The 25,596-nt window shown below is 46.9% G+C and overlaps 1 protein-coding gene across 2 annotated transcripts in view; it reads left to right on the top strand.

Moving 5' to 3' along the window:
- PLCD1 (phospholipase C delta 1) overlaps nucleotides 1-23,457 on the top strand; it is a 52,045-nt gene extending 28,588 nt beyond the window's left edge. For both annotated transcript variants that reach the window (XM_066314041.1, XM_066314034.1), the window contains exons 4-15: nucleotides 210-339; nucleotides 4,141-4,369; nucleotides 5,482-5,683; nucleotides 7,960-8,104; nucleotides 9,101-9,250; nucleotides 15,020-15,181; nucleotides 16,509-16,665; nucleotides 16,955-17,071; nucleotides 18,425-18,603; nucleotides 19,584-19,716; nucleotides 21,415-21,564; nucleotides 21,905-23,457. In XM_066314041.1, the coding sequence (XP_066170138.1) occupies nucleotides 210-339; nucleotides 4,141-4,369; nucleotides 5,482-5,683; nucleotides 7,960-8,104; nucleotides 9,101-9,250; nucleotides 15,020-15,181; nucleotides 16,509-16,665; nucleotides 16,955-17,071; nucleotides 18,425-18,603; nucleotides 19,584-19,716; nucleotides 21,415-21,564; nucleotides 21,905-21,996 (1,846 nt within the window). In that variant the 3' untranslated portion in view covers nucleotides 21,997-23,457. The remainder of the gene's footprint in view (nucleotides 1-209; nucleotides 340-4,140; nucleotides 4,370-5,481; nucleotides 5,684-7,959; nucleotides 8,105-9,100; nucleotides 9,251-15,019; nucleotides 15,182-16,508; nucleotides 16,666-16,954; nucleotides 17,072-18,424; nucleotides 18,604-19,583; nucleotides 19,717-21,414; nucleotides 21,565-21,904) is intronic.
- The last annotated feature ends 2,139 nt before the right edge of the window (nucleotides 23,458-25,596 follow it).

Here is a 25,596-nt window from a genome sequence, read left to right as displayed (position 1 = left end):
ATCCCGGCGCACTTTCCTTCTGCCAAGGCACCATTGTGCCCTGTGGGAGCAGAAGGGGAGGTGGTGTCAGCTGCTCAGGGTTTCCAGCAGCTGGAGAGATGCCCCAGAACCTTTTGGAGAGGATTTCCCCCCTGCTCTGTGCAGCAGAAGGCATTTGGGTGTTCAGGCTAGGCATTGACCTGGAAAGATTTCCTTAGCTCCTGCCGCAGCTGGATTCACACCTGCCTGCGGAAAGCTGACAAAAACAAAGACAACAAGATGAGCCTGAAAGAGCTCAAAGACTTCCTGAAAGAAGTGAACATTGAAGTCGATGACTATCATGCCAAGAAGATTTTCCAGGTAATGGGGAGCAAGCAGAAAAAGGTTTTGCTGGTTGCTGAGGTCCCACAGATTTCAGCTTGGGTTGGAGACCTCACCTAAAGTGAGCCTCTGGCTTCTTTTCTTGTACCAAGGAAGGACTCTCAGGATTTGGTGCTCAGTAGTTTATTGCTCAGAATAATTGATTCTCACTAAGTTAGGCCAGCACAAAGGTTTTGGGGAGGGTGTGTTAAGATCTTTCTTCATAATTTTGCCATGGAGCAGAAAATGAGATGCAAACATGGATAATGCAAGAAAAAGAGAAACAGAGTTGAAGTCCCAGGGGTTTCAGGAGTTTTGTGTGCCACAGCTGCATGTCAATGCCTAAGTCTGGCTGAATTTTGTTTGGTTACAATTGTGAACCCAGATCCTTACCTTCTCAGAGGAGGAAGGTGCAAAGTGACAGCTATAAACAAACAAAAACAAAAACCCAAAACAAGAAAAAAAAAAAAAAGAAAAAAAAAAAAGAAGTGCAAGTTAAGAAAAAAACCTTTCCAGATTCATGATAGATACACAACATTGCACCTAAGCCTGGACTAGTCTGATTGATTTAATACTCCCAAGGCATATTTAATCTGGTCAGGGATGTACACTTCTAAATTCTCAAGATTCAGCTTGCTGGCTGAGCCTATCAGAAGATAAGAAAGGGATGAGAATTTCTCAGTTGTTAAGCTTTTGGTTTCTCTCTAGAGAATCCATCCTGCCGAGGTGAGATAAACCATCTGGATGATTTCCAAACTTCCATCCTGTCTGAAGCAGGATTTGAATTAATGGGTGTGCAGTTTCAGAAATGGTTTTTTTCTGATCACTGGTAAACATGTGAGTGGTTTTGGGCACCAGGCTGGAGTTCTCCTGCTCCTCCATGTGGGCAGACAGCCTTTCCCCAAAGGAGGTCGAAGTTTCCTTATCTTTGCTTTATAGACATCTCTCAGGTAACTCCTTAGGAATTAGGGGGAAGGTCATCAACAGATCTTAAAGAACTTCAGCTCACAAAATATTCCAGCTGCAATGCCTGCTCTGGCTGGTGTATTCCATCCTTTATTCCCTGCCCAGGAAGATCCTGGAAGAGTGGGAATAAGGCTGGGAATCCACTGATTGAATTGCATGTCTCCACTGGAAGTTGCCAACACTTCCTTTGCAATCTGTGTAGGTGAAGCCACTAGGGACCTGGGTGTGAATCTCCTTATCCTAAAGGATACATCTCACATATAGGAGATTAATCAATCCCACATCTTCACACATCAACAACCTGAAAAAATCACCCTTAGTTTGGTTTGTTGGGGTTGGTGTTTTTTTGGTTTTTTTTTGTTGTTGTTGGGTTTTTTTTATTTTTATTTTTATTAATTTTTCCCTTTTTTTTAATTTTAGAGGCACAGTCTCCTTTTGTTTAATGGACCTCTTCTACTGTCACAATAGTTACAAGGGAGCTCTAGGAAACTTGATGAAATTAATCCTTTTTGCTGAAAGACTCCACGTAATTGCTAAACCTTGATTCAACTCGTTAAAATGCAGGGAGTTAGTTGAAGTACCATCAGTAGGCAAGTAATTGTTAAGTTTCCTGGATAGCCACTGGAAAGAGAGGCTCTTTGGAGGTTAATTCAGATCTCCTGAGGGCTGATTTGCCTCCAGGAAGGGTCTGTCTTGCTCCTAAAGTAATTACATTTTCAGTTTGCATCCTGCCTCAGTTTAGATGGACTAGGGCATTACAGCCTATTAAAGAGTGATCTTTTCTGTCTCAGAGAGTTTTTCTTCCTTTAGTCACAGGAAGGAAGTGTGATCAGGGGCTCAAGTGGGGGCTGCAGGGCATGTTCTCACATTATTCTTGTCTTTCATCACATGACTCTGTGTCCACATCTAGGTTTGAGACACCTGAGTAAAGTGTATGGCACTGCAACCAGAAATTATGCAAAGCTCCTGTCATTGCTCTCTTCATTTCAACCTGAATATTCATTCTGATGCATCAGAAAGGTGTTTTTGCTGGCAGGCCAAGGGTCATTCAGGACTCATGGCTTCTGATGCATACATGGGAGGTAAAACATGGTATTTTGGGTTGAGATTCTCTTTTCTAATTTGGACCTCTTGTGGCCAAAGCAGAAGGAACCCACTTTTATACTGTGCATCTTATCTGTCCTGGAGTTTGACTCTGGTACCAATGCTATTGTCCTGTTTTCATCACAGCCTTTATTGGCAACTAATGAATAAACCTCCCCAGGCACATCACTTAAAATGTCAGTTTTCTAGAAGAAATATTATTTTCCCTGTCATGTCTTAAAGAAAAGAACATTTGTAATTCACAACATCCCTGCTGTCTCCACCAGCTGCTTTTCCCTCTTTATATTCCTTTTGCAGTTGCTAAGCATCATGCTCAGCTTAGCTTGAGAGATCTGCCAGAGCCACAGCACAGGATCATAGACATGGAAAGCAGCAAGGAAAAGGCAGTTCTTGAACTCCCAAACCTATTTGGGAGGTGTTTGTAGTACTGAGCATGTCACAGGTTGTCCCATCCCTGAGATGAGCCCATAGCTTCTACCCAGCAGGTTCTGAAGTCAGGACAAGTTGGACTCTTTTTTTCCTGTCACTTCAGTTTGTGAAATGCTAGGCATCATGATAATGTTCTTTGGTTTTATATGTGCTCCATAAACAGATAGTGAAGGATTTGCAAAGGATGAAATTCCCTCTTTATCATCTTGGGACCCTGCCAAAGCCACCGTGGCCATCACTGAGATCACTGGCAGAGCCAGGCTGAGATTAGTGTGATGACTGGTTAAACTAAGACAGGCATTTCCATCATAAAAGCCAGAAAAATAGCTTTGTCACAGGGGATCAAAGATGGAAAGCAATTTAATTCCTCTGGTTTGACAAGTTGAAGAATTCTGTTAGGAACAAACAACAAAATTAATATCAAGATTTGCCACAGGAAAAAAAAAAAAGTGTTGTTTCTGATGAAAAATTGAACCTGGGAGTATTTTAAATAAACTGGAAAAACTTGTTGGAAAAATTGTGTCCTTCATGGAGACATTAACATGTGTATCTCAAGCTCCCCATCGTTCAATGATCAATCAAGTCCTTGGCTGTGGTGCTCTGTCAGAGATGGTATCTACTGGAAAAGTTCAAACCCCAGAGGAAGAGGGAGAATCTGAATTACAGTTCCTTGTGAGAGGATTATAATCTGATTCGAAATCTTGTGGGGATTTTGTAACGTGGTAGGTTTTGGATGAGAATGGAAAATTTCCACGGAGAGGTGGATTTTTTCATACCCAAACATGAACATATTTAGCAGTGGTGGGGTTTTAAAGTTGTTTTTGATGCCATCTTTGCAAACAGCCCCACTGTGATCTGACAGCCTCTTGAGGTCTGAGCCACTTAGGTCAAAGGGAGGGTTACATTCACTTAACTTACTGGATTTTTTGGCTATACACTCTATAATTATTTAAAAGAGCTAATTATTTCTCTTATCCCTTCTGAGATTAAGAACTACATTTTTTTTTTTTTTTTGGATTTGTGCTTAGATTATTTTGAGCTGTTCTGACTGAAGCCCACCCAAGTGATGGAACTCAAGGCTGGTGCTTTTGAGCACACTGCTAATGTATAAATACTAATAACTGCAACTGTCTTATGCCTGTTGGCCTGGTCATTGTCATTGACCACGTGCTCCTCACTCACTGGCCAGTAACTCTTTGCAATTATTTTGTGTTCTGCGTTGTGTAGCCCTGGTGCAGATTACGGCTGGCCTATGCCAGAAGGAAAGAAGGTTTTCACTCCTTCTCCCCTCTACGTTTACAGCACTGTGACAAGTCCAAAACAGAGGCTCTGGAGGATGATGAGATAGAGGAATTTTACAAGATACTGACAGAGAGGAAGGAAATAGACAGCATCTTCCAAACGTACTCGGACCCTGAAGGGTTCATGTCCTGCCAGAACCTGGTGAGGTTTCTCTATGAGGTGCAGCAGGAAGAAGATGCTGTTGTTGCTGCCCCTGCCTTGATTCAGAGATATGAGCCCAATGAAAGAGGTAGGTTGAAAACCCTGGCTCATTTGCTTCAAAATCTTGCTTTTTTTATGAACTATGAATTACATTGCTGCTGGTTTTTTTTTTTTTTTCCCTGCTGTTGTGTGTATTATTTTCTCCCCACAGCTGCTTCTGAAACACCACTCTCCTAGGGGAACATAACCAGCTCTAGGAGAGGAGGGCAGAGGAGAGGCTGGGAAATCTCTCTCTTCAATTTTATTTTGGGTGCACTGAGCAGCAGGAGAGGGATTGATACAGGTTGGGCTAGAGGATGATGAAAATCCTGAAGGGAAAAACTCAGATGGGTTATTCAGATGCCCAGACCTCATGCGGCTTTTCCAGGCTGAGAATGTAGCAATAGTGTTCTCCAGAAGCTGGAGTGGAGGCAGATGTCCTCGAAGGTGGGCACCTGTAAAGCCATCTGCAGATGAGATCTCTGAGTAGAGGCCAAGGAGGTGACAGCTGTTTAGGAGTTAGTCACTGAAGTGTCTGTCTGCTCTGACTGGGGGTGAATCATCAGTCTGGAGCACCTTGCAGGATGTGTTCCAAGAGCCAACTCAGAATTATGGGCTGGTTTTCCAGTGTCCTGATATTCTTTCAGGAGAGGGACAAGGTCTTGCAGCTGTCAGGCTTTAGGATTAGACTGAGATCTAGTTCAGCCCTTCAAAAAGGGGAATAATTTTGTATTTCTTCTTTTACAATCGTGTATTTCATAGGATAATCTAGACAGGATTTATCTGGCTGTGTTTAGACATCTGACAGCTTATCTGGGTTGGTGCAAAGAAACCTTGAAATGCTCAAATGCAGATTTCCATGCTGTAAATCTCTAGAGGCTGGTGAGGTAAGGTCTGCCTTTGACACTTTTAAGATGTTATCAAGGACAGTAAGTGTCATAAAAAGCTGCTCTTGTGAAGGGGCTTTAAAAGCATTTTCAGGCAGCTGAAGGCGTCATACTCGTCTGGAGAACATTGATATCTTTGCTTTTACTGAATGCCTGGGGAGCACATTTTGCCTCTGGGATCTCCTGGAGAGCAGAGGCCCTGTGGTGAAGGTGGTGGCACGACCTGGTGGCGTCACATTCTCAGCGTGGGCTTTTCTGTCTGTTTACCTGGCAGCCAAGAGGGGCAATGCCATGACCAAGGATGGGTTCCTGATGTACCTGCTCTCTGATGAGGGGAACATATTCAACCCCTCGCACCGGAAAGTTTACCAGGACATGACCCAACCTCTCAGCCACTACTTGGTGTCCTCCTCACACAACACCTATCTCATGGAAGACCAGCTCACGGGGCCAAGCAGCACAGAGGCCTATATCAGGTAAAGAGTTTGTGTGTTTGGGTTTGTCTGCCTGGGCTTGGGAGGTTAGCTTCTTTCTTTCAGAAGACATAACGTCTGTGCTGATGGATGCAAGGGATCAAGAAGCAATCTCCCACCAGACCAGGTAATATGGGCTGGCCCATGTTTCCAGGGTGAGCTGTTTCCAAACCAGCTTGGCTGTGCTCTCCTTTTCACAGCTCTTTGCCCCGGGTCTCATCTGGTGTCCAGCTGAGTGTAGGATGTATAATTACTACATCTGGAAGCAGTATAAAATATCTGCAGTCACATGGAGGTTGGACTGCAGCCCTCTGGCCTGGTGTTTTCAAAACATGATGCTGAGGGAGTGTTGCATTCCCCAAAATATGGCCCGAGAGACTGCAAGGAGCTTGCAAGATGTGAAGATTCCTGGGATAGAGCTGCAGGTCTGGAAGGAGCCAGAATGATGCACAGTGTCACTGTGCTTATGCTCTGTTCTGCCTTTTGGGAGGGGCCCATGGCAGGGACTGTCTGCACAACCATGCTAGGGTTTATTTTGGAGAGTCCTAGTTGGAGCAATCAAAAAAACCAACAAACCAAAAAACCAAAACCAAAAAAAAACCCACAAAACAAAAACCCCAAAAACAACCCCCCCCAAACAAAAACAAACAAAACCCCCAAACAACAACAACAAAAACAAACAAACAAAACCACAAAAAAAAACAACAACCCCCCCCACCAAACAAACAAAAAAATCTCCCCCCAAAAAAACCCAAAAAACCAAAAAAACCCCAAAAAAGCAAAAAAGCAAAAAATAACCTAAAAAACCCTAAAACAAAACAAAAAACACCAAAAAATCAAAACCAAAACCCAAACCAAACCAAACAAAAAAACAAAAACACCAAACCAAAAATAACAAAACAACCCCCCCCCCAAAAAAAAAAAAAAGAAAAAAGAGTGACCTGGTGGAGCAGGATGAATGATCAGGAGAACTTAGACTTTTTTAGGATCTCAGATATTTCTCCCACAGCACCCCTGCACAGAACATTAGGTGTTGCCTGTGTCTGCCTTTAACAGCAGCTGATGTCTCATGGCCAGATGAGTGCAGTGACCTTTAGTAATTTGCACACCCACCTTTCATTGCTCCTTGTTTTTATCAGGTGACACAGTGTTTCCTTATGAGCCAGTCAATGGCTGCAATTCCACCTTTGTTTTTGACTTACCTTTTTCTCAGGAGCAGTGACTGACTGGAGTCACAAAGTCAAAAGTGTCCAGAGTGAAATCTGGCACAAGTCACTTCTCAGTAGGTCTTTGAATTCGTCTTACAGAGTCTTACAATTATAGATATATGTTTTGGTTGTGCAAACAAAAAATAAATCCCATTATTCTGGAACAGGTTTCACAGAGCTGCTGGGGATGCTCCATCCCTGGAAATGTTCAAGGCCAGGTTTGACAGGGCTCTGTGCAACTTGGTCTAGTGGAAGCCATCCCTTTTCGTGGCAGGGGGTTGGAACTGGATGGTCTCTAAGGTCCCTTCCAACCCAAACCATTTTATGACTCTGTGATTCTGTTGCAGTGAGTTAAAGGAGTTCTGTAATCTGAAATGTTTAAGGAATTACTGTAAAAGAGATGAGATCAGCTCCTAGATAGATTTGGGGGAGGGGGTGTGGAAATCTGCATTTGAAAATAAATTGAAAGGGAAGTGTGGGTATGTAGAAGTAAGAATTTCACACAGAAATTTATTCTGTAGACTCGAATTGGGAAACTGACCCTCAGCAGTCTCCTCAGCTGTGATGGAGTTCCCATAGCTCCTTCCCTCTCTCCCAGCTCGGAGGATTCATCTCTCATATCATACCAGATCTAGATGAAGAAATCACATCATCTTTTGAGACCTGGTTTGGAGGTCTGGCTTCTAAGGCTGACTGTCATTCTTCCACTTCAGCCACTCTTGATTTTCCCTTCCCTTCACCATCTTTGGGGAAAGACTTGGGGCACACTCATCAGTGTCCTTTCTTATCTGGCACTCTCTATGTCTTATTCTTTGCATAATTCTCCCTTGGACTTTCACTACCTTATTTCTCAGATCCTTCTGTGCTTTCCTTGCTCAACCTTGAACTCTCTTTGCCGACACCGATTTCACCCGATCCCATCCTTTTTCCTGTTTTTCCAAGCTCCTTTCTTCTCCTTTGCTCCCTGAACTTCCTGCCAATCTTCCCAGGCAGTGCCTGTGCCTGATGTGCCCTCACTTGGGGATGGAGCAGGAGGTGTAGAACCCAACCAGGTCCCTTCTTTGTTTCCAGAGCCCTCACCAAAGGCTGTCGCTGTGTGGAGCTGGATTGCTGGGACGGCCCCAACTCGGAGCCCGTCATTTATCACGGCTACACTCTCACCTCCAAGATCCTCTTCAGCGATGTCATTAAGGCCATCAAGAACTATGCATTCAAAGTAAGGACGAGGGACTTTTTCTCAAGTTGCACAACCCAGGGCTGGCAGTTGATCTCTTCCCTCCCAGCAGAGAGCAGAAGCAATGAAAGCTTCACCTTAGCATTTCTCATGGGGACAAGATGTGTCCTTCTTGTCTGAGCATCAACGCTCTGCTTCCTGCAGAGGTCCATTCCTGGGGGTTGCTGGACAGGGAGAGCACCATCTGAGGATGAGTTTGAACCTGTGCCAGCACAGCTGCATCCTGGACCCCACTGCAATGAAGATGATGCCCGTAATCTTCAGCATACCTGGTGGGAAATGCCAGCAAGTCCATAATTTATGTGGCTTTGATGTCTCAGGGTCTGTTTCTTGTTTAGAGGAACCCATGTGCATATTTTTAGAAGTGAAGGACTACTTTTATTCTGCTTTAAAAGGGATGAGCAGGGCTGGAGTCTCATATGGCAGCAGGCTTCAGAAAACCTTAGGTCTGTCCAGACTCACTGGACTCTGCTGTTTTCCTTCAGTGCATTTGGGAGCTGGTGTCACATTTTGTTTGGGGCCATAAAGGAGTGACAGTGACAGTAAAGACAATGCCTTCAGCACACAAAATGACCTGGGGAGCACAGGGAACCAGATCAGGCCTATGCAGGAATGGAGGAAGGATTTATATCACTTCAGGATATGAGCAAACCCTGTGATTTCAAAGGCTCCTTCCCAGTCCTTCCTCTGAAGGTGGGTTGGAAGGTGCTCTGACCCACAGTGCAAGTGGAGAATGCAGGCAACTGGGGGTGCCTTCTCCATTGGATCATCATCTCTGGCAGGCATCTGCACACATCTGAGTAACTACTGCGCAGTTCAATCGGTCCATTTTTAAGAAATCCTTGCTTTAGGAGAATATCAGACCCTCCTGTTGACACACTCATTCCCAGAGAAAACAGCACTGGGGCTCATACCAATTGCTGCAGACTGATAAAACTGCAGAGCTCACTGATGGTGGGTGTTGCTGTCTTTTTCCAGACCTCACCATACCCTGTCATCATCTCGCTGGAGAACCATTGCAGCGTGGAGCAGCAGAAGGTCATGGCCCAGCACATGACCACCATCCTGCAGGACATGCTCCTGGTTGCCCCAGTGGATGGAAACAAATCCCAGTTCCCCTCTCCAGAGGTAAGCAAAGCCACTCCAGCATTTTCTGCCTTCTGAGGGTTGGACAAGAGGGAAGATTTTCTTCTTGCTGAGTGCAAAGCTCAAAACTCAAGGGGAAAATCACTGCAAGTATCCTGAAGGTATATTAAACACAAGGTGTCCTGCCATTGAGAGTGTCCTGGGGTAGCCACTGGGAATGGCCTGGGTTGGTGGGGATGGAGATGTCCTTGGAGGAAAAAGAGAAGCTGGAGGCTGCCTAGAGATGCCCCTTCTACTCTCAGGAATCAGGGCAGCTGTCAGACTGGGAGCTGAGCCCTGGACTTGCAGGAAGAAAGAGATACACATCCCTCAACAGTGGTCCATCACTTTAAAATCATTAACTGACAGAAAAATCTGGAAATGGAATCTTGATATGAAAAATATGTCTCCAAAACAGGAGCCAAAAGGAAACATTCCTCTATTTCCACACATGTGGTTTGTGCTTGCTCTCTGCCTTTTTTTCTGCCTTTTTTTCTGTCTTTCTTTCTTTCTTTCTTTCTTTCTTTCTTTCTTTCTTTCTTTCTTTCTTTCTTTCTTTCTTTCTTTCTGTCTGTCTGTCTGTCTGTCTGTCTGTCTGTCTGTCTGTCTGTCTTTCTTAGCACTTTGCAGAAACAGACTCCTGCACGGTTAGTTGCAGCTCCCTTTAAATTGCATTTCTTTGCTCATTCGCCAAAAACTGGATGAACATGCCTGGTCAGAGCTGGAAGGAGTTTGTGGGTGAGATAAAGCTGGCAGTCAGCAGGGGAGAAAGGAGAGGAAAACAATCCACCCAGAATATCTTCTGTATTTGTTCTCCCTCTTTATTTATCTCCTTTCCCTTTCTGACTTTCCGCTTTTGTCTGGGAGTGTCATGCCTCGTTTGATACAATGCCTGGCACAGAGGGAGGCTGCTCTGGGCTGGTCCCTAAGCACCAGGGCAATAAATTAGGATGAATTGTAATTTTTACTGCTGCTGTTTCAGCAGGACCTTGGCTCTTGCACAGACAAGGTGCCTCCACTGGGAGAAGTGACTCTCCCGGGGTGAGGACACTCCCAGCACAGAGATCAGTCTTTGCAGGCTCTTACTGAGCTGGAAAAATATGTCCTCAGTGTCCCCCCCTTGACTTGCTATTTATCCTGGTGCAGGATCAGGAAAACTGCTGATGGCTTTTCAACTGATGGCAATGATATGATGAAAGAAAGGAGAAACACCAAGCAAAGCAATGTGTGATTTGTGAGTGTAAGGGGATGACCCCAACTTCCCAAAGATGGTTTTTTTCCATGCCTGTGCTCATCTAACCTCCTGATTTTGATTGCCTGAACAGACACATGGCCCCAGCTGAACACAATGCCCAGATCTACCCTAGGGAATGGATTTGGGCTGATCTGCTCCATTGCAGGGATTGATCCGTTTAGTTTAAACAGAGAAAAACTGCCAGTGTTGCAACATCTATCCTTTTCCTTCTGGTACTTTTCCTCTGCCTTCCTGCTGTGTGAAGTGGGACAGTGCAAAAGGGCTGAAATGCTGATTTTTTCAGGCATAAAATACATTGAAACTGAAACATGAGGGAATAAAACAAACAAGCCAGGAACCTCTTGGCTTTTCCACTCCCTTGTGACGTTGACATGAGGAAACCCAGGACAACAAAGTATTTTTTTATACATATCAGGAAAAGGGTGGGCTCTGCCTCTGGGCAAAGGGCTGGAGGCTGTAAACACAAACAGTGGAAGAATTGCTGCCGATTGTGTCAGCAGGGCAACGTCAGTAATTAAGGGAAGATTGACACGGTTTGGATTTGTGCTAACGATTCATACCACAGCCTGGGGCAGGGATCTGCTTTATTAGGCTCCATTCAGGAACACTGTTGGGCTACACAGATTATCAAAATATCTCCCCCAAGCTGCTGTCTTTAGGTCCTAATAATGAATTAAAGGCTGTGTAATTTGATCCAGTCTCTGCTGCTGGTGGGTTGTTGCCCTTCTGTCCCATCCCTGATCTGTCCAGGGGTCTGCCAGGGCCCCTTGCCCCTGTCCCTTCATCCCAGCAAGAAATGCTGCAAAGTCACAGTCAGAATGAGACTAAAACTGGTCCCAGTGTTGGAACTATTCAGTGTGTCAAGTGTGTCTGAAACCCCTACAGTTCTTTGTTCCTGGAATTCCCTCTTTATGAGGACAGTGGCTTTGGGCATTACCTATACCTTTTGTGTCAATGTGGCTTCAGGGGCATCTGCACATCTCTGTTTCTCCAGCCTTGGCCCACCTTGTGTCAGTCTTGTCTGCAGTGCATCTCCTTGCCTGAAGTCCTTGAGCTGAGTTTCCTTCAATCCTTCAGAACCCCCTTCAGTAATGTGTTTCTTCCCCTTTGCTGGAGACTCTCTTCATCCTCTGGTGCTGCTCATTGCTGGTGCAGCATTTCAGCTTACAGCTGAAGGACACACACAGATGGAGGTGTGATATCAGTTAGTGCATCTGATCTGCACATCTGCTCATGAGTGTGAACATGTTATTCCTCACAGCTTCTCAGAGGTCTGGAGTGGTGGCATCTCCTCACCCTGGGATGTCAGACCCTGTGTACCTGAGCACTTCACTTAGGGCTCCTTAGGAGAAACAGTCAGAGGAGTTGGTCCACCTCCTCCTCAGTGTTTGTCCAAGCAGAGGAGGAATCACACCCTGGGAGTGTTTGGTTTTCTCTGTTGACTCTAAAGGAGGTGTTGAAGCCACAGAAAGTTTGTTGAGGTGGATCACTTGACAAACCTTCCATTCCCACTGAGATGAAAACTGGAATTCAGACCTTGCCGTGGCTCTCAGGTTGCTCTTAGGGGCAGGAGGCTTTCAGGTAGGAGAAACCTGTGTATGCAGATCTTTTAAAATCCTCTGCTCATTACAGCTCTGCTGCTTCTGATAAGATCAGTGCTTTCCCTTAAGGTGGTTTCCATGTCCCAGTGTTGTCAGAACCATTTCCCCTGCAGAGCTGAGCTTGTTGAGTGTACAGTGGGAAAGGTGGGAGAGCAGATGAGCTCCACTTCAGGGAGGAATGCCATTTATAGGGCATGTGAAGAAGGGCAAGAGCTGCATCTGTTCCACTGTGTGTTCTCAGTGGAGTCCAATGTCCTTGTAGCCTTTCCTGAGGTTGTTCTCCACCCTGGGCTTCCCACAGACATCTGGAATGGCTTTATGGTCTGCTTGGAGAACATTTATTGAGTATTTCAGCTATTGCTTCCTCCTAAGACAAGGGAACTGCTCAACAGAGCTGAACTGATGAGCTGAGTGTCTTTTGCCTCAGGCTAGAAATACTTAATATCACATGAAGGGGAATCAAGAGAGATGGAGCAAGGGCATGTGTGTGTTTGTGACTGTCTATATCAGCTTATTTAAAACCTCAATAAAGAAGATAAACTCTCAGATTTAGGACTTTGCTTCCTCTGCAGGGGGAATTCACTGCAATGCTACTACAGGATAGGACCTTTTGTAGGAAATGGGGGGTGAAAGTGCCTCTCTTTGGGGCGAGTCTCACCCCTTCTTGTGGACAAATAAGCAAATGGATTTCCTCTGAGTTAGGTGGCACATGGGCTGCTCTTCCTTGGAGGCACAGGAGCAGTGTCCTGTGCCCTTGGGGAGCATCTGCACCATATCCAAGATTTCCCAGGGGAACCACAGGCTAGATAAGAGCAGCTCTGAGGTCCTGCTGCTGGCAGCCCTGGAGTGGGTTGTGGTGAGGAGACACTGGAGGCTGTGTTGCTGTGCCTTCCCTCGTGATGTTCCTCAGCCATGAAAGGAATTGCACATCCCACTTGCTGTGCAGGCTGAATGGGAGAAGCTTAAAAAGCTTAATTACCTGCTGGTAATTAAGAATCAAACAGGCTGCCCCAAATACCTTATCTTTAGTTCTCCACTGCTGAGCTGTGAGAGGAGGCAGTAACATTTATTGTGAGGCATCAGCAAGCAGAGGCAGATAATGTATTAAATACCAGGATGGTATCTGCAGCCTGCAGAGGACAAGAGGAGCTGCTCTCAGCCTCTCCTTTCTGTCCCCAGTGCAATCCTTCCAGGCTTGTCCATCCCAAATGCTGACCAGAGCCTAAAAGATCAGACTGAACTGGATTTTGTGGAGGAAGAACAGTGCAGAGCTGGGTGTTGAGGCAGGAGGGTGGGAAGGGGCAGCAGGCTGAAATCAGGCTCTGAAGATGAGCAGACTCATCCCCCAGGTGTGGATGTGAAGAAGCAGAGCACAGCTCTGCCTGGAAGGCGGGGAGGATGGTCTGGGCACGGGGAGGAGGATATTGCTGTGCTCTGACTGCTCCTTTTGAGTGACAGAGAAAGTGCCCCAGTGTAAACAGGTCATTTGTGGTAGCTGAATAAAACTGCTTTTGGCTGCTGCCTCAGGTGCCAGTGTTGGATTTCTGCTCAGACCCAGCTTCATCCACAGCTTTGCCAGGTGGTGAGGAGTGGGGCTGGTCTCTGTGAAGATGTGATGCAATTTGCTTGAACCCACAAAGGGTGCAAAGGTGAAATGATGTCCCTTAAAAATGCCTGTGTTGTTTTATAAAAGATTCTTGGTTTTTCACAGTCCTATCATTTGAATGTGGTGGGGTTTTGTTGCTTTTGCTGTTGCAAAAAAGGTAAATATAGGGTGTTGCTGAGGAAAGGAGAATGTGCTACACAGACTGAGAGGTTGTACTGGCTAATTCCAAGATGGCATTTTTCTGGAATAACTCGTACCCTCCAGAGGCAGGAGCACCAAACACATCCAGGTGGCAGCAAATCTCCTGTTCCTGGAAGCTGCCAAGTCTAGTGGTGCTCTTGATTTTAAGGCAAAACCCACACAGCTGGAGATAGCCCCCAATCACCTTTCTCAACACTCCTCCCTGTCCTGAGCATTGCTGCTGCCTTGTCTGGGTCTAAGCCATCCCTCTCCAGGCTCCAGCCTTCCTCCCATTGCCAGGGCTTGCACAAAGTGGTGAGGGGTTTCATGTGAACCTCGAAAGAGGCTGGAGAGAGTGGATTCAGCCCAAGGAATGTGCCCCCTGGGCTCCCTCTGCCCCCAGCTGTGGTGCACTGGCACATGCTGCTGGCTGTGGTCAGTGCTGTACCATCAGAGCAGGGCCAGGAGAAGCTGTTCCCTGAAGAGGATGTACCTTTGGAAAGGGTCTGAGAACTCCTCCTGAGTCACCTCTCACCTGCAAAATGCCAAATGTATTGAAGTTCCATGTCTGCTGTGCATGAAGCACCTGGACAGGGCTTATTGGACCTCTCTCCTCATTAAAATGTCTGTGGAGCAGAGGCTGCACTGCCTCAGCCTCTGCTTGGATCTCAAACAGAGTTTCCAGAGGTTTATAACAGAGGTTTATAACCACACACTGCACAGTGAGGGGTGGGTTAAATAACAGGCCACACAGAGGGGCAGAAATGGTGCCACCAATTTCTTCCAGCAGTCCAGACTTCCAGGCTCAGCCTTGTTTGCTGAGCAATATTTCAGTCTTGGAAAAAAACAAAAGTATATTTTAATTGTGTTTAACAGAACAACTGCTTAAGTTTTCTGGTTGAGGGGATGGTCAGCTCTATAGCAGAGAGGAATCACTGGGCTCCCTGGGGTTTTCAGACTCATGACTTGTGGTCTCAGAGTAAAAACAGACTTATTTTTACCTGTGTCTCTGGCTAATAACCAGTCACTAATGTAACTATAAAAATCCTGGTTGCAGCTGAAGGGTTTCTTCAGGGTGGGCCAGAACCTTCTCTAAGCACCAGGTATTTTGTCCACTTTTCCTTGTGCAGCAATTGAAGGGGAAGATCCTGGTGAAAGGCAAGAAGCTGAGCAGACAGGAGGACCCCATCAATGGGAACAACAACCTGGAGGCTGAGGATGTCTCTGATGAAGATGAAGCAGCTGAAATTGAAGATGAATCTGTGAAGACCAAGATAGAGCAGAAGGGAAAGGTAAGTGAAAGAAGGAATCACTGAGAAATTACTTTTTAGGTGGGTTTTGTACCACACCTAAAGAAATAAAAAAGGAAAAGCAGTTGAAATACAATTTTTCATGTGTTCCTAGCCAAGTCAGGTCTCAGTGTGGTTTCAGCTACTCATCTGGGGATATGTAAGGGTGAATTGTTCAAATTGCTGGGGCTGAGGATCCTGGTGCTTGCTCAGCTTAATGATCCCTGTCCCAAGCACAAACAGAGATCTTGCAGAGCCAGCCAAGCACAAAGGTTCTTTCTCTAGAATGAGACTGGAGGACCTTGCAGCAAGGACAGACCATGTGGCATTTATGGAAGCAGTGGAAGGGCACATGTTCCATCTCTGTCTTATTTCCAGAAATCTGTTTGTCATGGGGCAGTCATGACTTTGGCTTTTCCAGTCATTTTGGATACACCTGCAGCCTCAGTGGCTGTTTGTTCCTGACCTGGAGGAGGGAGAACTGGAAGGAATGGCCAGTTCCTAAAGCAAATTGTATGATAATTTCTGGAAGGAAAAGGCTGGCCTTTACACAAGAGTTCTGCCCCATCATGTGAGGAAATGGATTTTTCCAGCTTGCAGGTCCTTGTGAAGCCCAGATCCCTCACAGGGTGTGTTCACAGGTGACACAGACACATTCAGCCCCACTGATGGCAAAGCTGATTGGTGTGACCTCTGGATCTGGTCTGATCCATGTTTCCCTTCGATGAATTGCTCACTCTTTGCAGGTCTTACTTATTTCTCTGATCTCTGGTCAATAACATATGCATTATTTTGACATCTGTCACTTCCTTTCCTTGCCCCTGATGGCAGCTGGGGACTCTCACTTGCACCAATGAATGTGGCTGTGGACTAGGAGTCATCAAAGCACTGTGACAACTTCCTAGTTCAAGGGGAAAAAAGCCCAAGCTCTGTGGAGGCCAAAACACCCTTCTCTTCCCTTTATTTCCATGTTTGCATGCCTGGGACCAGGACAGCATGGAAAAGTCACTGCTAAGGCTCTGCTGTAGAGTTTAGCACCTGGAGACAGACGTGGGTGCTGAAATACAAATAATCCTGCAGAGAGCAGGAATCATTGTCAAGGAAGGAAGGGTGTCCCACTAACAAAGGGGGAATTCTTTTCCAACCTTTACTACACAGGATGACACAAGAGGGCACACCAACCAGCCACAGAGTGTTGAAAATGTGCTGCTTTTTCTGGTGAAAGTGGTGGAGAAGAGAAGCCTCAGTGGTTCTGTAGGGAAAATACAATTACCACTTTTGAGCATAACAGCAAAATCTGCCCACAAACTTCTCGCTCTCCTGTTTTTAGAGTGACACCTTGAAGCTGGCCAAGGAGCTATCAGACACAGTTGTCTACTGCAAGAGTGTCCACTTTGAAGGCTTTGATGACCCCAACCATCCTCGGGCTTTCTATGAGATGTCATCGTTCTCAGAGAGCAAAGCTCTGAAGCTGGCCCAGGAGTCTGGTATGTGTGTTCTTCTCTCCTCTGTCCTTGTTCCCCAAAGAGGGACAGCTGCTGGTGGACAAGACATCCCAAAGACATGGGTTATGATCTCTTGGTCAAGAACATCACTGAGAAAAGTGGGAAGAACTCAATATCCTCAAGGCTGTTACCAAAAAGGGCATTTTTGCAGGTGGTTCCCATCCAGCCAGACTTGCCAGGCAGAGGGGAACACACAGCAGCAGCAAGAAGAGATAAAAGTAGCCCCACCACTGAAAAGGCCATTTCCTTCTGTTTTTCCCTTCCTCTGCAGGAACCAGTTTTATTCATCACAACATCAGGCACCTGAGCCGTATCTACCCTGCAGGCTGGAGGACGGACTCTTCCAACTACAGCCCCGTGGACTTGTGGAACGTTGGCTGCCAGATTGGTGGGTGTCACTGGGAGGCTGCAGGGGGTCACCTGCCTGGGGTCACCCATCACCTGGCTGTGGAGGGGCTTCAGCTGAGCAGAATCTCAAGCCCTTTTCAGCCACAGGTTCAGCAGTCACTGAGAGAAACCAGCTTTTCAAACAATGCCCAATTTCCATAGACCATTTTCTGTCCCCAAATCCATTAGGAGAGGCTTTTCTGCACATTAATGTGCAAATCCCTGCAGTTTCTCTGTCAGGAGAGTTGTTACCATTTAACACAGGAGGAGGGAATGTGAACTCCGTGGGTCCTGCAGCCCCCTTGGGGGCACAATAAGCAGTGTCCTGTTTGGCCTCAGGACAGAACTTGGGAGGCACCATCAGTTCCCTTGGGGTACAGGAAGGCCAGACCTGAATTCAGTATTTGGGCACCCAAAATAAGATTTTTCAGGAGCCCCTGAGTACTTTCAGCTCCCAGGAAAACCAGTGTACTGCAGTTATCAAAGTCTTGCTGCAGGTGGAAAAATGAGTGCCTTAAAATGCTCTCAGCCTCCAAGTATGACTGGGAATGAAGGATGTGGGACCAGGATAAATTTCTGTGTCTTAAAAGATGTCTTAGATGTTGCTAAAGAGTTCAAAATCCTCCTTGAGGAAATCAAGGGAGCCCTGAGCAGCTGCTGGGGTCCATGTGCACTCCCTGTGTGGTATCAGTGAGGCTGTTCACAGAGACTGTTCCAGGTTTTACATCAATGTCTTTTTAAAAAAGATATCGACAAATTGGGAAGAATACAAGGAATGTGCCTGGTGTTAGGACCGCAGTGAGGCTTGGTCTATTTTGGGCAGCAGACAATAAAGAGGTGATTTGATCACAGCTTCTGTGCTGCCACCTGAGGAGTTCAGACAATGAGGAGCTCTCTAGTCCAAACAACACAGGCATCGATGCCCCTCGGGGTGGCAAATGAAAACAGGCAGATCTGGGCTGGAGGAAGGTTTTTTAATGAGGCTAAGTAGCCAGAGAAATGATGTGAGAAGGATTTGCTGGCTTCACTGCAGGAGAGAACTCCTTCAGCATAGAAATGAAGAGGTTTATCTAAAAGATGCAGTTGCCCTAGGTAGCATAAATTCCTTGCGGGACAATTTTTGATCCTGGGGAAGGCAGGATGGCTGTAATGGCTCCTCCTGTCTCTGTCATCTCTGAATGCAGGAAATCCTCAGGGCTAGCAGGCTGTGAGGGTCAGAGTTTACCACTGCTCTTTGAAGCATGGAAAAGCCAATGTTTATGTCCATGAAGTGCAGTTTCATGTGAACAGAATTAGCATGAAAAGATTCCTATCGATTTATCTGAGTGACTGAAGTTATTTATTTATGTTGCAGTCGCCCTAAATTTCCAGACAGCAGGCACAGAGATGGATGTGTACCAGGGTCGGTTCCAGGACAATGGGTTTTCTGGGTACGTCTTAAAGCCGGAATTCCTTCGAGATGAACAAACCAAATTCAACCCAAAATCCATCACAGAAGGAACATGGGGAACAAAGAAGAAGCTCCTGCTTAAAGTAAGAATAGAAGTTGGGAAACATCTCAGTAACATCCACTTTTTGGGGGGGTTTAGGTTGTAACTTCTCCTTCTTCTGGTCATACCTTCAGTGTTGTTCTAACCCTGCTGATTTCCCACATCTGGGGGCTCTCCTGGACTTGGATCCTCCAGGGATCTGCTCACATGTTCAGTGTTGGGTAATAGATTATTAACATTTGCTGTGGTTCCAGAACCGTGCAGGCAGACATGCCATCCCTCAGCAGTCACCTCTGGTGTTCCCAAGTACCAGCTGAGCACTGTGGGGACAGTCAGAAAAGTTGCCTGTCCCAAAACCAGCTGGCTGAACTGGAGTTCCTTCAGTGCTTTAGCTCATGACATCCTTCTTCTTGATGCCTTGGAAGGCTGATCTGAAACAGACTGGACAGAGCAGGAGAATAAAGTAGATATTTATTGAAAGGCATCCAGGATCCACCTTGGGCAGGACAAGAACCTGGCCAGGGCTACACCCAAGGTGGACCCAAAATGGTCACAAAATGGCTCACCAGTCACAAAATCTTGCACTTTGATAAGTTTTGGTCCATTTGCATGTTGGGGTTGAATTGTCCAGTTCCAGCTGCAGCTGATGCAGTCCCATCCTTCTTGTTCTCTCCCTTCAGCCACCGTTGTTGGTGCTTTGGGGCCTGAAAACTTGTCCCAGGTGTCCTTGGTGTGCAGCAGGACAAGGATTTGTTTTGTGTCCCTGCTGTGTGCAGAGAGCTGAGTGACGCTGACTGTGAGCTCAGAGCTGCCCCCCTGGGCACCACAGAATCTGCAAATACGAAAGCTACAATTTAAGGCATCACTCTGAAGGATGTCACACAGCACTAGCTCTGAAAGGGTGGAAGAAACGTCCCACCAGCCTCTCACAGCAGACTCTGGACTCCTGAGGAAGGAGAGGGAATCTTCCAGGGAGCCCCCTCTCCTAAGTGATGTCCTGACCTCTTCCCGTTTCCTCCACAGATAATCTCTGGTCAGCAGCTGCCAAAGGTGAACAAAAGCAAAAACTCCATTGTGGATCCCAAGGTAACAATAGAGATCCACGGTGTCCAGCAGGACAACAACAAGAAGCAGACCAAAGTCATCGAAAACAATGGTGAGGGGGTTTCCTCCAAGTTCTGCTCCCGTGAGCAGGAACCTTTTCTGTTCATTGGCAAGGCTGCTGCTCTGTGGGCAGACCTGCCTGGGGCACCCAATCCTGCCCACACTAAGCAGATACATGAGATGTTCTTTTCCTGTTGTTTGGAGACAAAAATTCCCTGTAAAACAACATCAGCCATGTGAGTTGTTTGGGCCTGGCTGCCAAATTTGTAGATGTAGAGCTTTGGAAGGCTCTTTACCTCCATCCAGCTGGATTTGACCTGGTGTGCAGGAGTTCTCACCAGGATCTTCCCAGAGGAAGCTTCTTGTGGGGCTGATTGTACCCCAAAAGTGTCACAAACCCACAAAAGATTGATGTTGCAAGGAGCTTCAGAGGTGTCTATTCCAGCCTCTGCCTAAAGCAGGGCCATACAAAGGTAACTCAAGCTGCTCAGGGTATTGCCCAGGTGAATTTTGAATATCTGAGGACCAGTTCTTACCAGTCAGGCATGGCTGTGACTTCCCTCTGTGCACTGAGGGTTTGGATACCATGGCCTTCTGCACAAACACACACACTTCTGCTTTTCTGTGTGGAGTAAGAGCAAACCACTGGAAAGCTGGTGCATATTTTCCTGCCTGCTAACAATGTTTCCCTTTTCCTCTTTCCTGTTTGAGTAAATCTGGCCTGGCTCCTAAAGCTCATGGCTGTTTCCGTCACCTACAATAATTTTTACAGCCTGTCAAGTGAAAGTTGTGTAGGGAACATTCCAGACCTGCCAGGCTTGTTCCTCAGGGCTGCTGAGCACTCCCAGCCCCATGGCCAGCCCTTCTCTAAATGGAACAATGCTGGAATGATGCTGGAAAGATTTCCTTGTGGAAAGCAAATCAAACAATAAAGACACCACAGGCCCATCTCAGCATCTTCAGGGCCAGATGAAAAATCCCTGTCTGCTGCTGAATCACTCACAAACCCTGCATGACCAGCAGGCTCCAGGTGACATTTTGCTGTCCTTGGTCTCTGCTCTGCACAGGCAGTAGGGTTTCAAACAGGCTGTGCTCTCCTGTTTGCTTCTGGGGAGTGGTTTATTGACACTGCACCTGCCATGGTCTGGACAGAGGTCTGAGCTTGCTCTGCTGTTCCTGTGTGCCAGTCTCAGTTTTGTTTGCTTTGTGATTGTGGGCCACATGACCCTTATCCAGACTGGAGGGTGATTTTTGCAATCAGACACTCCTCATTAACTTTTCTTGCAGACGGGGAAATTGGGGCACAGAGTGGTGCTTAGATGGATGTATCTCAAGCAGTTGGAGAGGCTTAAGGGCCCAGAAGGCTTGTCTCAGCACAAAAGCACAGCTTTCCTCTCTTCCCTCCCCTGGTTTAGGGCAATAAAAGTTTGCTTCTGGTCCAATGGCAACCAAAAGCATCCATGTACCATCCAGCAAGAGCCTGTGGAGCAGAGCTGAGTTCCTCTCCTGCTCCTCACTCCTTTCTAGGACCAAGGTCTGCAGTGAGCAGCCCAAGCTGGAGGATTGATTAGTTCTAGTGGCAAATCACAGTATCAAAGCTGGGAACAATGCTCTTGGCACCTCCTAAGAGCCTTGCTCTAGGTCAGATTAGGGTGACAGTCAGGAAGAGTCTCCATCCATTTGCAAACACCTCAGACCACCATTCTTACTGCTGACATCTGTGACCTCCCTCCTTGTCTGTGTTGCCCAGGCTTTAACCCAAACTGGAATGAAGAGTTTACATTTGACGTTGAGATCCCTGCACTTGCCCTGGTCCGGTTTGTGGTGGAAGACTTTGACATGTCGACCAAGAATGACTTCATCGGGCAGTACACCCTTCCCTTCACCAGTCTGAAGCAAGGTAAGGCCCTGCTCCTCACAGCCTCTGAGCCCTTTGAGAAGCTCCAGTGTCCTGGATGGGTGGTCCAGATCCATCACAGCTCAAGTCAGAGAGGATTTTTTGGGCAGCTGTTAACATTGTCTCTAGGGGAGGGTCCCCTTTGTCACCAGAGCCTTTGGGCACTTCATGTCACCCACACCCAGAGCTGTGCCTCTGGGACCTGCCTGGTCAGGATCCCGTGGGAAACTGGGAACAAAATGCTCTGAGACACAGAGATGTTAGTGCAAGGTCTTGGCAAACATTAGCAAATACTTTTCCAACTGGACTAAAGGCCATTTTCCATCTGTGTCTCTGCTTCCAGGTTATCGCCACATCCATCTCCTGACCAAGAATGGAGACCCGTACTCCTCCTCCACCCTCTTTGTCTACATCAATATCCAGGACTGTGATTAGCAGCCTGGCTCCTCCAGGCCCCAGTGAGCCTCCTTACAGACCTGGAAGGAATTCAGAGTGTGAACCCTGCCAGTGCCAGGGTCAGTCCCCAGCACCTTTCCTGGAGCAGCACTGGGTGCTCCACAGGACCCCTGATGTGAAACAGCCATCAACCTTCTCCCTGCTGCGTGCTGGAAACACCCTAATGCTGCTGTTGAGATTAATCCTTTTGTACCTGTTTGACCAATCCAGCTGTGGTTTTAGTTCACTTTATTTCCATTTTTTTTTTTTTTTAAATGTTGCTTTTAGCGAGAGGATAGGGACTCCTTTCTTAGTGAAGTACAGCTCTTGGGTTGGGCTCGGTCAGGCATCTGGGCAAAGCACCCAACATCTGTGCAAGGAAAAGTCTCCCTCAGCACTGCAGTCAGTGGCCAGGTGCCAGGTGACTTCTTGCAACTGCAGGTGTCAGCCATCATTCACCATGTGAAGTCCTAAACGGGGACACGATTCCCCTCCTTTCTGTTACAGATTAAAAAAGAAAGCTGCACTACAAAGCCCCGTGTTATGTAACCCCAGTTTCCTTTTGTGTTGTAATAAAAAATACATGAGCACTACTCTGCCTGTGTGCCTGGCTCTCAGCCAGGCTGCTTTGCATTCAAAGCCTGGCTCTCATCCTGTGAAGGAGAAAGAAGCTGCCGAACAGCAGATTTCCCTCTGACCCAAAGTGAGACCCACTCAAAGGGACCTCAGAGAAGGTCTTTTGCCAAAGACAGTGGAAACATGCTCAACTGCCAGCAGGTTTGTGTGGGTTTTTTTGTTTGTTTTTTTTTAATACAGTGAAACTTTGTTCGTGTTTTTACAGAAAAATGCCATTTTTTAACAGAGAGGAAGTAGATGTTGTAAGTGCTAGCAGGTCCCAGTTGCACTGCAGAGGTAACCCAGCACGAGAGGGTTTTGAAAACAGCACAGTATTTATGGCAACAAGTGATTTGTCTTCAAGTAGAACTACAGAGTTAAGGGAATATTGTTTAAATAAAATAATATATATTTTGAAGTGCCAACTGTGTTACTAACAGTATGTTAGACTATTAAAAGTTTAAAAAAAATTTCTGGAAGCGTTCAATTACTTGTCACTATTTGCCTCTTTGTCCTACTTGAATGCAACATGCCTGAATTTGGAGGCAGACCTGCTTAATTTCTTAAATTATCAGGCTTCCTGGGGGTTCTGATCCCTGGTGGTGAAGATGAGGAGCTGATACCAAGGTGTTAATGTCCTTTTAAAAATACGTTGGTCATCTTATTCTTTTAGTCCAAAACAGCCTGGATTTAGTGATTCTCAGGCCCTCTGCAAAGCTGGGTTTCTTTTAGTCCTCCCTGGAATTTTTTATGCTGCAGTAAACACGGCTGGACACGATTTTTCCTCTTGACTGCAATACTGTGTGATGTAAACCATTGCCAGATTAAATGTGAATTAAACCCACACCTCAAAGGCTGATAGTGCATTAACAGCCAGCCAGGTAGAAGAGCCCAAGGGTGGCCACTGAGGCAGGGCAGGGGCCCTGCAGTGACATGGGCTCTCCCAGGTCACCTCTGGGATGGGGCACATTGTTGGAGACACGTTTGAAGGCCAAGGATGGAACATGCTTGACTCCCACCCAGGGACAGCCTGAGTTTATTCCCTGCTCCCAGTGTGCTCCCAGCACTTTGTTTTAGGGAGCCATGGGATGAAAACCATAGGTGAAAGTGGTAAGAAGTGCTCCTGCCTCCTCCTGTATCAGCACCAGCTCTTGTGGGGCAAGTTAGAAAGAAAAAAGACTCTCCCTGTGAGAGCAGGAAGGCACTGGAAGAGGTTTCCCAGAGAAGCTGTGGGTGCCCCATCACTGGCAATGTTCAAGGCTACTTTGAAGATTTATTAGGTCAAATAATAACTGAGGCTCTGAGCAACCTGGGACAGTGGAAGGTGTCCCTGTCCATGGCAGGGGCTTGGAACTGCATGATCCTTAAGGTCCCTCCCAATGCAAACCATTGTGTGAGTCTGTTCTTCTGTGAAGTCAGATCAGCCCTCTGGGTTGGCTGTGAAATTATTACTTGCATTTTTTGGGTGGCAGTGTTAGATTTCAGTTGGATTATTATAAAGCCCTCACCTGCCTGCTGTGGGCAGCACTAGAGAAGTGAGGGAGAAGGTGGCCAGGGTCAGGGTGGGCTTGGGATGGATTGCACAGAGAGGCTGGGTTTTCCTCTGCCTGTTTTGCACCTCTGGGAAGAAGAAACATCCCTTATCAGGTAGGAACAGCTGGGGAAAGCTACTGGGAATTGCCAGGTGGGAATGGAGCTGAGGTGGAGATGGGGTGGGCAGAGCATGATGACAATGCTGCAAGCTCTCCTCTCTCCCCAAAGGAAGGGACATGGTCCATGTTGCTGCCAAGTGAGCTCATCTCTGAAGAGATTAGGAAGTGCTGGAGCCTCACTGGAGGGAAGAGGTCTGGGGAAAAGAGCAGCAGGAACAGGACATGGCCACCAACATCACAGCAAAAGGCACCAAAGGGAGGAGGTGGGAGAGGATCTTTCCTTTAGAAATCAGAGGCAGGGAGTAAAAGCAGCTCTCCCATGAGGAGAGGAGTGCAGCAGCAGTTTCCATCAGGCCCAGGTATCAGAAGGCTTTGTGGTCTATGAAACCCCAGGCTGGTTCCTGAGTGATGGCATGAGTGTTCCACTCATGTTGGTGAGCGTGGTGGCCACAGGAATTAAAGCTATTTGTAGCAAACTGGCCTGATCTCTGTAATCTGACTGTATTTTGGCTGGTCTTCATTTGATTGTGTGAAGGGTGTTAGGCCCACAGGTAGGTGGCATTCCTGCATCTTACTGAGGAGCACAATTCAATAATTTGGGAGCTGGCAGCAGCACTCCTCAGTGAGGGAAGGCAAATATTGCTGATTCCAGCAGTGCCAACAGAGGTTGAAACATGGGAATGTGCACTGATTGCATCTCTCATGAACACAACAGGAGCAATCACACAGGTAATTCAGCTGATTTGTGTCTGTGCTTTACCCTTAACTTACTCTGCACAGGGGGTTCCAGTGGGTTTGGGGCTGCACCCTCAAGCAGAAATGGGATGAACTGGTGGTTTATTAAAATAAACCCCAACCCCCTCATTAACTACCAGTTCTTAAACACAAAGTTCTATCCATGAAGACCCCATCACCTGGAGGTCCCTGCTCCAGCCAGATGGTGACACTTCAGCACAATTACGTGGTCCCCAATGTTGAGTGAGAGCACTTTGCCCCTCAATGCACAGCCTGGAGCTGCCCAGCTCCATGCCCACATCCCTGCAGCAGGGCTGGGCAGTCAGGCCACCTGCTGAACTGCCAGGTACTCTGCTCCCTGCCAGTGCTCCCTCAGGAGCAGGATATGTGCATGGGGGGACAAATGGCCCAAGCCACCTGGAGTTTGGGGACAGAAGGGGCCCCACCTCCTCAGATTGTTCCTTTCTTAAAAAAAACCACCCCAACATCCCATTGATGACCAAGTGTTTGAAGGATCTGTGGCCCTGCAGAGCTTTTACCTGTTGCCATCCTACCCCCCAAGATGATCAAGGACACTAACAGTGCTGCTGCGGGATGT

Source organism: Sylvia atricapilla, chromosome 1 (genome assembly GCF_009819655.1).
Source record: "Sylvia atricapilla isolate bSylAtr1 chromosome 1, bSylAtr1.pri, whole genome shotgun sequence".
Classification (NCBI taxonomy): Eukaryota; Metazoa; Chordata; class Aves; order Passeriformes; family Sylviidae; genus Sylvia; species Sylvia atricapilla.
The sequence above is the reverse complement of the archived record's forward strand: the minus strand, read 5'-3'. Positions and strand labels throughout refer to the sequence as shown.